General features: G+C 51.2%; 1 protein-coding gene across 4 annotated transcripts in view; it reads left to right on the forward strand.

Annotated features, from left to right (window-relative positions):
* DNAJC13 (DnaJ heat shock protein family (Hsp40) member C13) overlaps positions 1-13,818 on the forward strand; it is a 1,694,551-nt gene that overhangs the window by 1,552,397 nt on the left and 128,336 nt on the right. For all 4 annotated transcript variants that reach the window (XR_015300721.1, XM_086942056.1, XM_086942057.1 and 1 more), the window contains 2 exons: positions 2,679-2,858; positions 3,765-3,905. Coding sequence is in view for 3 of the 4 variants with exons in the window: in XM_086942056.1 (XP_086798182.1) it covers positions 2,679-2,858; positions 3,765-3,905 (321 nt within the window). In the remaining variant the exon portion in view is untranslated. The remainder of the gene's footprint in view (positions 1-2,678; positions 2,859-3,764; positions 3,906-13,818) is intronic.

Raw genomic sequence — 13,818 nt, forward strand, 5'->3', positions numbered from 1 at the left:
GGGTTCCCAGGTCTTGGGACGTAACATGCCCTAGGTGGGGTAGTGGTAGCTGTTCTATAGCTCTGTCATGTGCTGGGGAGCTGTGGTCAACTTCGGGACTCTGCTCTCTGTGGCGTTCCGGTATGTTGCAGCTGCAGTCCTCTTGTTGGTGGCTTGGAATGGCTTGAGTTGCACCCCGGAGTGTCATTCTCCGGGGTCGCTGTGCCGTTAGCCTGGGCTGGCCTGCTGTCTGCGGCCTTGTGTCATGGCTTTGTCTGGTTCCACTTCTTTTTGGGTCATGTGTACGGACTCCCCCTTGGGGCGTGTCCGGGCCCTTCTTCGCATTCCTGCTCTCTGTCTTCAGCTGGCGTCTGGCTTGCCCTGAGTGCATCTTGCCGCTGTGTTCTCTGCATCTAGCTGTGCTTACCGGTGCCGACCTACTGTTTTTCTGCGCCATTGTGCCTTATTGGGGCTTTAGTGGGACAGTCATTCTTGCCCTGTCCGCTTCTTTCAGTGGGCCCTGCACTCAGTTCTACCTCTCCTCCCTGGGGGATGAGGTGGTTCTTGAGTTCCTTCCTCTTTCGGGCGCAGTCTGTCCCTGAGGAGCATTGGACGGTTCTTCCTGGGTGACCTCTGGCTACCCTTTTCTGCTCCACCTGCTTCATTGCTGACGGCGCCGTTCTGTCTGGTCTATTGCCTTCTGGCTGTGTTAAGCTCGGCTCCCCCCTTCACTGGGTGTGTTCCCGGTGGGAGGGGACTTGCCTTTGCTCCATCTCTTCTCCTGGGGTCTCTAGGTTGCTCTTCTTCCTCTGTGCTCCTCTTCCTTGCCTTGGCCTTGAGTGGAGGTTCTGTTACCTTGCGTGGGGTGCTTTGGCCCCCCTTTCGCCTTGCCCTTGTTTGCTCTGCTGAGTGAGAACAGGCTACCTCTTCTCTTGTTTTTCCCCTTGGGTTCCCCTTGCCTGGGGGGACAAAGCTCCTCGCCCTGTCCGTGAGACTCGTCCCCTGCGGGACTGTGTGATGTTCAGGCTGGTGGGGTCCTCTTGTAGACCCTCCTTCCCCTTGGGTATGGCTAGGGTATCAATTATGCATTAATTAACAGATGTACGAGTAACTTATCATTGGTAACGATGTATCTGATAGAGACGATTCTAGCCGCAGATTCCTTGTCGGCATGCCCTTCCTTCCCGTTCTGCGAGGACCTTTGGCTTGGTCTTCTGCACTCGCCTCCCTGTGGGTGGCTATGTCTTCTGTGAGTGCATTCTTTTGCTCTTTCTGACAGGATGTTCGTCCTGTTTATTTGTTCCTTTCCTCCCCTTTTTGGCACATTGGAAGATGGGTTTATGTGTACTTCTGTGCCCTTGTGCTCTGGTTGGGGCCTACTTTCGACCCCGCCCCTCCCCTCCCCTCCCTCTCCCCTTTATCACTAAGGGTTCTGGCCCCTCTGCTATTCTCTAGGTTGGGGTCTTTCGGCTTGGCCTCTGCTCTTTGTTACTTGTGGGAGTTGTCTTGGAATTGTTTCTCCTGGACTGGTTCGCCTTCATTGTTATTGGATGGGGTTGTAGTCCTGCTTCATGTTATAATGTTCTTTGCCTCCAGGGGGCTACCTCTGTACTGACAGGGTTGCTGCTCAGGGCGGTTCTCGGTTCTTTTTTTCCTTTCCCTGTCTGGCACGGCTCCTTCTGGTGTTGCTGCTCACCATGCTCTTTTCCAATGTTTCTGCTCTTTCGCACACTGTTCCTATACTCTCACAGTTTTATCTGATGGCTCCGTGTTGTGGCACGGAAAAGTTCTCCGAAGAAAACTGACGTAGGCGCGCCAGGGTGGGACTTGTGTGACCTCGCTGATGTCACGTACGCGGACAACGCCAGGGTTGAGTCCCGTGATGTCGTCCCCCCGGCGCGCAGGGATGCTGTGGCAAAAAAAATTCCGGATCCAGTCTCACGCCTGGGGATAATTCTACGTTAAGGAATCAGCGGCTTGAATAGACTCTGCCAGATACATCCTTACTGAAGGTAAGTAACTTGTACATCAGGGACTAACATCAGTGTTTAGGGTTATGCCAGTGAGATCATGCCAAGTGAATTGGAGTAATGGCTGGAGGCACATGGTGCGACATGATAGAGATGGAGAGCTAGTACGGAGAGAACAGCTTCTCTAGACCAGTCTGACACACGGAGAGCTATTTCTTAAGGTGAGAAATTTCCATGAAGATTATGTGTCCAACTGAGATATCATTATCATTGGTGTGTACATTTTATTTTTGGGTTAAAGGTGTTATTATGAGTAAATGCTTAGTAACTTGTTTGAGTGTTTTAAAACTGAAGGTGCAAGAAGACTAGTAGTAGCATTGTTTTCAATAAATAATGTTGGCAACAAAATTGTCATGTCTTTCTTACCTCCACATCGGGAAATCCTCAGGAAAGGTTCCTAGTCTCCATTTCAGAGAGGTTTTTTAATTATTTGTTTTTGTTTTACTCATTCATTATATATGGAAACAATAGCAGCACAGTGGGTGTTTTGTGCCACCTCTTTTTCTTTGCAAAGTTTTCAAGCTCTGTCTTGCGTAATAACTTACATTTCATAACAAAATGCCATTGTCATACAGATGACATAATACGTAATTTGTAAGACCTAATTTGATGCAAAGTTACTCTTGAGGCAAAGATTTGTACAGTTAAACAGTTAATTTGTCTTTACAGGGGGAAACCTTGGAAACTGTAACAACAGCAACAGTTTGTCTTTTTAGCACTCAGCCTCAGCTATCGGATCAAGTCCCCCCACTAGGACACCTTCCCAAGATCCTCCAGGCTCTGAGCCACAAGAACAATGCCATTCCTAAAAGCGCTATTCGTGTCATACACATACTATCAGATAATGAGGTATTGTATCCAATTATATTGGTTACTTTTTAAAGTTATTTTTATTATATAAACTTGTTTACAATTTATAATTTTTTTTAGTTGCCCAAAAATCTGGGCTGGATTGGGAAGAATAGAAAGTATGTTACTTTTGGAATGTTATTTTGGCAATGTTTTCCAACAGTTAACTAACTTCTCGATTTACCTCTCAGTTGAATTGCTTTTTCTTTCTAATTTCTCTTTTGAGTTCACCAACTGTCAGGCAAGTGAAGCATAGTTGACAAACTCCTGTAAAAGCAGCAGTAAGTCACCAGTCTTTGAATACACAGTCATCCAGTGCGCTTCTTAGGCAATCCTCCCTTTGTCCCATCTGACTTCACTGAGGCGAAATGATATCCTGTATTATGTCAGGAGTGAGCAGGCCTCGGCAGGGGAGAGTGCTTACTGGGCTACTCTTCTTTGACGAGCTTGAACGGTCATTGATTATGTCCCAAAGTATCTTCCCTCACAGCTGAGATCGGAGTGGACAGCGGAAGTCATGCAAACTGGTGGACAAGGCCAGGACGTGATCTTCTATGTTTTTTCCCAAAAACCATTTGCTCCTCTCCAGGCCTTCATGGAATAAAAGTATTTAAAATGTTTCGTTTGTTAAAGAGATTGGAAGAATTTAGGGGTTTTTTTTCTTACTGTGGGAACATCCTATTCATATGTACTTTTAATTTTTGAACTTTATATTCTCACTTGAAGCATTAACCAATCACCTTTCTGAAAAGTGATGTCTAGTATTGTTTTTTAACATTACTTACTGTTCTCTGACAAGAATTTAGGACTTGATGTCTTATTTCACTCATTGGAGCTCTGATCGAATTGTAATTAGGCAAGGGTGTGTTTGTAATTTGACATTGTCACACTTTCTCTCGAATGCAGTTGTGTGTCAGAGCAATGGCAGCACTGGAGACCATTGGACCGCTGATGACTGGAATGAAAAAGAGATCAGACACCATTGGTTTGGCTTGCGAAACACTGAATCGAATGTTTCAGAGGGAGCAAACCGAATTAGTGGCCCAAGTAAGCATGTTTGTATTTTTATTTTTAGAATTCCAAATACGTACCATATGGGAAGTTCGTAGGTCTTAGTGAAAGAGGAGGTAAAGAACACCTATTTATAAGCGCAGTTTGATATTTTCTATCTTTGCTCTGTTTTGACCTAGCACCCCGTCTATGTGCCAATAATCCCACGAGACACACGCTGGGTAATTCCGTAGGCCCATGCTCCTGGTCCTTATCTACAGATCGAAAAACACTTTCAAAACTATATCTTGAGCAACACCCTGAAAATGAACTATGCATGAAATTACATGAATTTAGTCTGGGATCTATAACAATATTTGAATTAACTAGGAACCCTTAGGTCAAATAAGCAGTTTTACTTTTGAGTGGTTTTACTCTCGAGCCTACTGGATGAAAGAAATGAAGTCAAATGTTTTACACTAGTTTTCCTACATTTTGTTAAATATCTTTAATCAAAGTCAAAGTCAAAAAGCTTTATTTCGACAAAATTTCATTATCATAAAAGCAGAACAATAAAATTAGTAACACATAGCCAGTTGATGACAGGAAGTAAGACATTACTAAAATAAATATTCTTTAAAAAGAAATTAAACAGAGTATTTTAGCTTTCTGGCTCGAATAGCCCAAGCCCAGGATAAAAATTTGGCTAGGGCACACACATAGGGTACATAGCAGTCCAAAACAAGTATCCTAATTGCCACATCATGGCTCCTGGTTCCCAGCTGGCGGCATAGATTCTTCAACCACACCCTTCTTGGGTTAGCATATTCCTTACAGACAAATAAGAAATGGGCTAATGTCTCTGGGTGAGCTAAGCATGATGGACACAAATCAGTTTTGCCTGTACAGGATTTCCATGTTTTGGTAAAAGTATTCAGTGGCAAAGTACCCGTTCTAAATCTAAAATACAAAGATCGGGCAAAAGGTTTCCCGATTATGTCTAGGTAGGGTTCTCGCCTGGGACAGTCTTTAAACATCAAAAAATCCTCTGTAAGCCTGCCAATGGACGTGCTGGAGTGTCTTTGGGACCAAATCCAATCCCGATAGAGCTTTTTGAGTATTTGTTTTGGAGGTGAAGTTCTACTTGACCAAGAATCGAGTAGGCCCAAGTTGGACAATAGGATTTTCATATCTTTTAACCATTTGATTCTGGCCCAGTGTGGTGATGCCATTATTTCTTCCAGACCTCTGGCGTAGCCACTAAGTTCCTCTACCCGCCAAATACGGGCCCATAATAAAAGAGGGCGAAATTTCGCAATTTCGCCGATCTGGGTACAGCCAAGGTCCATGAATAAGGGTAGAAGTGGGGTACTTTGAGGGAGGGACATTATTTGTCTACAGAAATTGTTCTCAGATCTTTGTAGAGCTGGTAGATGCAGAGCCCCAAAGTTCAGCTCCATACAGGGCAGAGCTGACACCTTTGGCAGCGTAGATCTCAAGGACTGTTCCTATTGGTTTGAACGAACTGGAACGTTGCTCCCTCAATAGGGCACCTGTGATCCTTTTATGGCTCAACAGCATCTTGTCTAGATGGGGCGTCCAATCCATTTTGTCTGAAAGGCGTATCCCTAGGTAATCAAATACTTTTACCCTTTCTAAGGGCTCAGTATTTAAGATAGGGGGACGCACTTGTTGTTTGGGGGGATTGAGGACCAGGTATTTTGTTTTATTGGTATTTATTACCAGGCCCCGGTCAGTGCAAAATGTTTGGAAGTTGTCCAAGAGTTTCTGTAGTCCCATTGGGGTTTTAGAGATTAGGAGCGTGTCGTCCGCGAAGAGGAGGGTCGGTATGCGTACCCCAGCCAGGGATGGTTCGTCAGATGGAGATTTAAGTAGATGCTCAACCACCCCATTGATGTACAAGGAAAAAAGGGTGGGAGCCAGAACACATCCCTGGCGGACCCCTCTCTCGACCGGAATACAGCCCGTTTTCTCCCCTCCAGAACCCCACCTAATTTTGGCAAAGCTGTCCTGATGGAGCCTGACTAGTAAGGATAGTAGATACTGTGGCAGCCCCATGTTGGCCAGAACCTTCCATAATAAGTCCCTAGGGACAAGGTCAAAGGCAGTCTTTAAATCGATGAATGCGAGATAAAGACTGCCCTTGCCTATCACTGCCACCTTCCAATAAATCATCATAAGCCTAAAGGCTTGCTCTATCGTTCCAGTACCTACTCTAAAACCGGCCTGAAAATCGGTAAGAATTTTGTTTTCTTCTACCCAGTTGAGTATCCTGAGTAAAAGAACTTTACCGACAACTTTTTGGCTGACATCTAGCAAGCTAATCGGCCTATAATTGGACGGATCATCCCTTGGGCCTTTCTTGTGGATGGGAACCACCTCCGCCCCCTTCCATGACGAGGGAATGGGGGCGCCCCTACAGATGGCAACGAGGAGGGAGTGGATAAGTTTGCCCCATTTAACACTATCAGATTTTAACAGGTCCCCGGGAATGCCATCTGGACCAGCAGCTTTTTGTGGAATGATGGAGTTTATAGCATATTCTACTTCCTTTAGCGTAAAGTCAGGGTCGCTAGGGAGAAACATGTAGTTAGTGTGAGGAGAGGATCGAACAAACCCTCTCTCATTGGGGCCGTTGTGACAGGAATAAAGTTTGGAGAAGTGGGCCTCCCATACCTGTCCCGAAATGTTGCAGGTTAGAAGGTCACAATCCGGTCTGTTTCGTGCCCTTATAGTGTCCCAGAAACATTTGGAATCTTTTTTCATACTTGCTTCCTTGAGGGTTAACCAGTAGGCATCATCCCACTCCCTTCTAGCTAGCTGCAGGGCCTTTTTGTGTTCTCTTCTGGCAATTTGAATTAATGGGGGGGACTTCCCTTTAACTGCCTCTATTAGACGAGATTTGGCCTTCCTGCATGTTGCCGAGTACCAGTCGTGTTTGCCTTTTGGTTTAGATGGAGTTTTCTGTTTCCCTGAAGACGATTGTACCCAAAAGAGGTCCCCTATGGTTTTTATGGCAGCTTCAAAGATAGCAGTGGCCTTGACTTCTGTTTTAGTTAAATCAATAGAGCCAATTTCGGCTTGCGTGCCCTTAACCACTTCGTCTATGGTGGATAATTTGTCGGTGTTACACATAATCTTGCTCCACTTTAGACGCCTGCCACAAGAGGAGACAGTAATCCCCTGTGGGCAGCTTAGTGGGACTGGCAACACTTCAGTGGGCCAAGGGTTTTTTAAGGATAAGGAGAGTGAATTGTGTTCACTCTCTATGGTAGTAGTAACAACCATGTCAATAACAAGACTCCAGAGGCCCCTATCCAACAGAATGTAGTCAATCCGTGTAGAGTGACCAACTCTGTTGAATGTGGGAGCACCCAGCAGATCAGATCGAGTGCGGCCATTGGCTGCTCTTAAACCAAACTCCAATGTGAGTGCATTTAGATGGATTGCACTGCGAGTCCAGCGCTTGATGGGTGGGATAGAAAGGGTAGGGATACCCCATCTGCTATCCTCTTCTCCTAAGTCTGGTATTCCTTCTAGGGGGAGTGGCTCGTATGTACAGTTAAAATCCCCTGCTACTAAGATATGTCCAAGTCCACTCTGCTCCTTTAGTTGGGCCTCAAGCTCCATTATTGTAGGTGAGATACGCCCATTTTTTGTTCCCCTGATGTAAACATTATAAAGGTCGACAGTTATTCCTCCCTGTAAACCCAGTAGGGAAATACCAAGGATATCAGGTGTTCCTGCCTTCTTAATAGTTAACCTGCAGTTAAGCAGGATGCTTATCCAAATGATAAGCCCCCCCGATGGCCGCCCCTTCCCTGCCTTGGGTTTTACTGCTGGTGTAAAAAAAGGGACAAACCCAGTGCAGTGGTTCAGTAGCCCATGTCTCTTGAAATATACAAATTTTATGGGTATCAACCAGGGCATTCCACTCCGGGAGGCCTAATTTCCTTGAAATCCCAGCAAGATTCCAACTGAGGATTTTTAGCTCGCCATGTGCCGAGTCTCCGTCTGGGATCACCGCAGATTGGGGGTTAGGTGGATCTACACTGCCCCTAATTGGTGTAGGTGGTAACACCTCTGGGTATGTAAGAAGAGATGCACCCAATACTACATCCTTCGTAGTGTTATTACTGTGAGGGAGGTTAGTATCTAAGCCTCCCTTAAGGGAAAGTCAATCAACCTCATCTAGTACACAGTACCTATTTGGATGGGCAAACTGTGAATAGGAGGGGTTAAAGGACGAAGACGGGTTCTGCCATGGCTGTTGCCATTGGTGGTTAGTAGAAAGTGATGGCTGAGGGAGTTGTTGCCACTGCTGGGCAGGTTGGAAAAAAGGTGGTAAAGGGTGGAAAGGTTGTTGCCACTGGGGGCCAGCATGGTGCGGAACAAAAGATGGAAAATTAGGCGGCTGCTGCCAGTGGTTAGGGGCATATTGTGGGGGATGTGCAGGCCCTTGATTACTTGGAATAATTGGCCGATGGAAGTTGGGTCTTAACGAGTTAGGGAGGAAGTAAGACAAGGGGAGTGGTTTGATTTGGGTGGCAGGACCACTGTTAGGTGTATTGCAGATGAAACTCGCAGCCCCTACATCCCTAAAATTGACAGTAATTACATCCCCTGATATTGTTTTCTTACTCCTACCCACCCAATCCCCTCTACGCACAGCAAGGATTTCCCCACTCATACTACTGAGTAGGGGTCTGTGTAGTTGGAGCCACTGGGCACATTTGTTTCTTAACTCTACATAGGTCTCTTTAACTCCTTCCTTCAGTGGGGGGACAGCAGTCAACACAACCACAAAAGGAGAGACTTCTGGTGGCAGGCTAATAGATTTGTAGCGAGCCTGCCTAGGCTTAGGGGCTTCAGAGTTATTAGTAGAGTGAGAAACTGGGGTATTCATGGGTTTCCCTTTGGGATCCTTTGCTTGGGAGGTGGTAGATTTAGTACCAGCGGCTGGTTGCTGCAAGGACGAAGGATCACTCACCGCTTTTGGAATGGGGACAAGTGGGGGTTGAACAAAATTGTTCCCTGGATGGGGAAAGTGTGATGCAGGTTGATCCTTGGTGGATGGGGGTATTTTCGCCTTGTCGGTTATAGTCTTAGTGACCTTGACTGGGGGTTGGGGATTAGGTGGTGGTTCTCTGTGCCCTTGTTGCTGAACAGACCCAGACTCGTTGATCTTGTTGGGCCATTTTGTATTAATGAGCGACGTTAGTCTATCGAGTTTAGAAATCAAGGGTTTAATTTGGGCTGCTATTGTGGCCTCAAGGTCCTGCTTGAGGTCCGTAACCATATATCTGAAAGAAACACGTTAGTGTTAGATTCCTTACCTTAGAATATCCCCAGGCGTCAGTCTGGATCCGGAAACTTTTGCGTAGCAGTACCCCTGCGCGTCGGTAGGCGTCGTCTGCAGGCGTCCCCTGCGGCTCCGCGTTCGTCGTCGGCGTCGTGCGCCGTGATGACGTCGCTGGAGTACATAGACGCCGCCTCCGCGCGCTGACGTCAGTTCTTCTTTTTTCCGCGCCAGTGGACGCAGATCTGAAGAGCAGTACTCCGGTCTTTGACCAAGTTTTTCGATTGTCTTTTTCTCTATTGTGCCTGATAGGATGCCTGGATTTAAGAATTGCGATGACTGTGAGCGCACGATGTCGGTCACAGACCATCACCGCCTCTGTCTCCGGTGTCTGGGCCCCGACCACGACGTGGACTCCTGCGTCGACTGCCGGGCCCTTACCAACAAGGCTAGGCGGGAGCGGTCCCGCAAGCTACTGGAGCTCCGGGTGTCAGCCCCACGTCGGGACCGGGAGCGGTCCCGGTCCGGCCGGAGGTCGAGAGAGCGTTCGAGGGAGCGGTCGCGGAGCCGCGCCGGGCGCTCCGGAAGTCGACACCACTCGTCAGGCTCGTCAGGTAGGAAGCACAAGAAGTCGGGGCGTCGTCATCGTACCCCCGACTCCCCCCGACGCTCGCGCGATGCGGCCGGGGGCTCGGGTGACCCCAACCCCGCGGCTCCGCGAGAGTCGCCGGCGCGGCCTGCCTCATACCCTCCGGTCCCTGGGCATGGTGCGACGCCTGAGGAGATCGAGGCGTTCCTCATGGCCATGAGGGCGCTCGCTTCTCCGACGGGGCCTACGGCGGCTTCGGGCCCAGTGCTACCGTCTGGGGGCCCTGGCGGTTCGGGTGTCCCTGCCTCGGCGCCGTCGGGTGCTCCGGCCCCGGCGCCGCCGACGGCTCCGACCCCGGCGCCGCAGGGGCCTTCGGGATCGGCGCCGGCTGGTCTTCCGGCCTCCCCGGCGCCGTTGCCATCGGGGTTACCCCCGACGCCGCCCCCGCGCGGCGCCGGTTCTCCGCTGCCGGTTCCGGCCGGCGGTGGGGTTCCGACGCCGGCTCCGGGCGGCGCCGTCCCCTTACCTTCTCCGACGCCGGACGCGGCGCCGGACGGGCGTCGCTCGACGCCGGTCCCGGCGCCGATGGGGCCCATGAACCCCGAGGAGCCGGTCTTCATCATTGACTCCGAATACGAAGAGGATGAGGAGTACGGTGAAGGTTGGGAGGGGTCCGAGGACCCTCTGGCTCGCGAGTGCCAGTATGACCCGGACTGGACAGGTGACTTGGGGGATGCCAGTGGTTTGGACGACTCCCCTAACCCTGGTTTGATCTCTCCTCCTTCCGTGGCATTGGTGGAGGGAGCTGCCTATTCTGTGGTGCTGATGAGGGCTGCCAAGGCCTTAAACCTTGAGCTCCCCGTCGCGGCCGTGAGGCCTAACATCCTCACCGAGGTCTTCAAACCGCAGTCATGCCCACTGGAGCCACTGCTGCCGTTTAATGAAGCCTTGTCTGACGTTCTGTTGGGCACGTGGTCCAGGCCCGCTTCAGGTGCGCCTGTTGATCGGAACGTGGCCAGGCGCCACCGTCCTTGTCCGGACGACCCCAAGTACCTGTCTACCCACCCCACTCCTGAGAGTCTGGTGATCCAGGCCTCGACCTCCCGGTCCGCATTCCCGTCGGCCCCGCCCGACCGGGAATCCAAGAGGTATGACCAGTTTGGCAAAAAGGTCTTCTCGTCCATTAGTTTGGGCCTGCGGTCTTGCAACACCGCCTGCCTCTTGGGCCGCTACACCCACTCTGTGTGGGATACGGTCGCGGAGCTGCTGCCAGAATGCCCCATGGAGGTGCGGGCAAAGCTCGGTCAGGCTGTGGCTGAGGGCCGAGATGCAGCGAAATATTCAATTAGGTGTGGTCTTGATACGACCGACTCGCTGGGCAGAGCTATGTCTACGACGGTGGCGATTCGTCGTCACGCCTGGCTGAGATCCGCCAATTTTTCGGCTGATGTCCAGAATACCCTGATGGACATGCCGTTTGATGGCTGTCACCTGTTCGGTGACAAAGCGGACCACGCGCTGGAACGCTTCAAGGACTCCAGGGTCACGGCCAAGTCCTTGGGTCTCTCGACCCAGCGTCAGCAACCGGGTTCGTTTCGTCCCTTTCGTGGCCAAGGAAGGGGCGCCCCCACACGTGCTGCCAGCCACGCGCCGCAACAATCCTTCCAACGCGGTGGCGGCCGTGGAAACCGCCGTGGTGGCGGTCGGGGACAACGGCGGGGTCAGACCACACCTTCCCCCCGCAGCATCTACCCCAAAATCCTCCTAGTCCGTGCTTTCGGCCCCATGTGACGCCAGTGGGTGGCAGGGTTCGCCATCACCACGCTCACTGGCGCACGATCACTTCGGACAGGTGGGTGCTGCAAATTGTCCGAAGGGGCTACTCCCTCCCCTTCGAGACCTCTCCTCCAGCCATGCCACCGCAGAACCACCGTGTGTCGGGGGACCACTTGACACTTCTGCAGGAGGAAGTTACGGCCCTCTTGGCCAAGGGGGCCATCGAGCGCGTTCCTGGGCCAGAAGTAGGGCGTGGTTGTTATTCCCACTACTTTCTGGTGCCCAAGAAGGACAAGGGGGGCCTACGTCCTATCTTGGATCTAAGGAACGTCAACGGCTTCCTCCGGAAGGAGAAGTTCAAGATGTTGACGTTAGCTCAGGTCTTGGCTGCTCTAGACCCACAAGACTGGATGGTAGCGTTGGACTTGCAGGACGCCTATTTTCACATCCCCGTCCTGCCGGCCCACCGGCGTTACCTGCGGTTCACGGTAGGCCAGGAGCACTTTCAGTTTATCGTGCTCCCCTTCGGCCTTACCAGCGCCCCACGGGTGTTCACAAAGGTGATGGCGGTGGTCGCAGCCCATCTGCGCAGGTTAGGGGTTTCAGTCTTCCCCTACCTAGACGACTGGTTGTTGAAGGCGGGCTCGCCCCAGACAGTCGTCCACCACCTTCAGATGACGGCAGACCTCTTGCACGACCTGGGGTTCTCCATCAACGTGCCGAAATCACACCTGTGTCCCTCTCAAAAGCTCCTTTTCATCGGAGCGGTTCTGGACTCGGCGCAGTTTCGGGTTTATCCTCCGGAACGGCGGGTTCGGGATATTCAGGCTTTGATTCCCATCTTTCAGCCGCTATCCCGAGTCTCGGTCAGGTTGACGCTGCGGCTGCTGGGACTGATGGCTTCCTGCATCCTTCTGGTGCATCACGCCAGGTGGCGGATGCGGGCTCTGCAGTGGGACCTGAAGTTTCAGTGGGCCCAGCATCAGGGCAACTTGTCCGACCACGTCTTGATCTCGGAGGGCACTGCGAGACAACTGCAGTGGTGGCTTACGGACCGCGATTGGGTCAGGGGCAAGTCCCTCTCCCTTCCCCAACCGGAGCACGTTGTCGTGACGGACGCGTCCCTCCAGGGCTGGGGTGGCCACTTGGGAGAGGCAGAGATCAGAGGCATCTGGTCTCCGGCGGAGTCCCGGCTCCATATCAACCTGTTGGAGCTGCGGGCGATTCGTCTGGCACTGAAGGCATTCCTCCCCTTTGTCAACGGGAGTGTAGTGCAGGTGTTCACCGACAACACCACCGCCATGTGGTACTGCAACAAACAGGGCGGAGTGGGGTCGTGGACCCTTTGCCAGGAGGCTCTGCGCCTCTGGCAATGGCTGGAACGTCAGGGCGTGACTCTGACGGTTCAACACCTGGCAGGTTCTCTGAACGCCAGGGCGGACGAACTCAGCCGTCGGTGCTCGATGGATCACGAATGGCGTCTGAACTCGGACGTGGCGCAAGGCATCTTTCTGCAATGGGGAGAGCCTTGGTTAGATCTATTCGCCACAGAAGAGAACGCGCAATGTCATCAGTTCTGCGCGTTGGAGTTTCCAAGACGGCACTCGCACGGCGACGCCTTTCGGCGCGAGTGGAGTTGCGGTCTGTTATACGCCTTTCCGCCTATACCACTTCTGCCCAGAGTGCTGAAGAAGATCAGGCGCGACCGGGCCCAAGTTATCCTTGTGGCTCCGGACTGGGCTCGAAGGTACTGGTATCCCGAGCTACTCAGCATGTCAGTCGGTCCCCCGATCCGCCTGCCCCTTCAGGAGGACCTTCTGTCGCAGCAGCAGGGGACGGTCCTCCACCCGAACCTGTCCAGTCTCCACCTCCATGCTTGGAGATTGAGCGGCGGCAGTTGAGGCCATTTGACTTGCCTCCTGAAGTCTGTGATGTTATTCTGGCAGCCAGGCGTCCCTCCACTAAGTCGGTATACGCCTGTCGGTGGAACAGATTTGTGGCATGGTGCACAGCAAAGGCTGTGGATCCTCTTTCTGCCCCTCTTTCGGAGGTTCTTCTGTTTCTTCTTTCTCTTGCCCAGCAGGGCTCTGCTCTGGGCACTATCAAGGGCTACCTTTCTGCCCTTTCAGCCTTTTTGAGGCTTCCTGATCAGCCTTCTTTGTTCAAATCCCCAATTGTAACTCGATTCTTGAAAGGCATCACTCACATGTTTCCACCTGTTCCGTTTGTGATGCCTCAGTGGGATTTGAACCTGGTTCTAACTTTCCTGATGTGTGCTCCCTTTG

Source organism: Lissotriton vulgaris, chromosome 10, assembly GCF_964263255.1.
Source record: "Lissotriton vulgaris chromosome 10, aLisVul1.2, whole genome shotgun sequence".
Taxonomy (NCBI): domain Eukaryota; kingdom Metazoa; phylum Chordata; class Amphibia; order Caudata; family Salamandridae; genus Lissotriton; species Lissotriton vulgaris.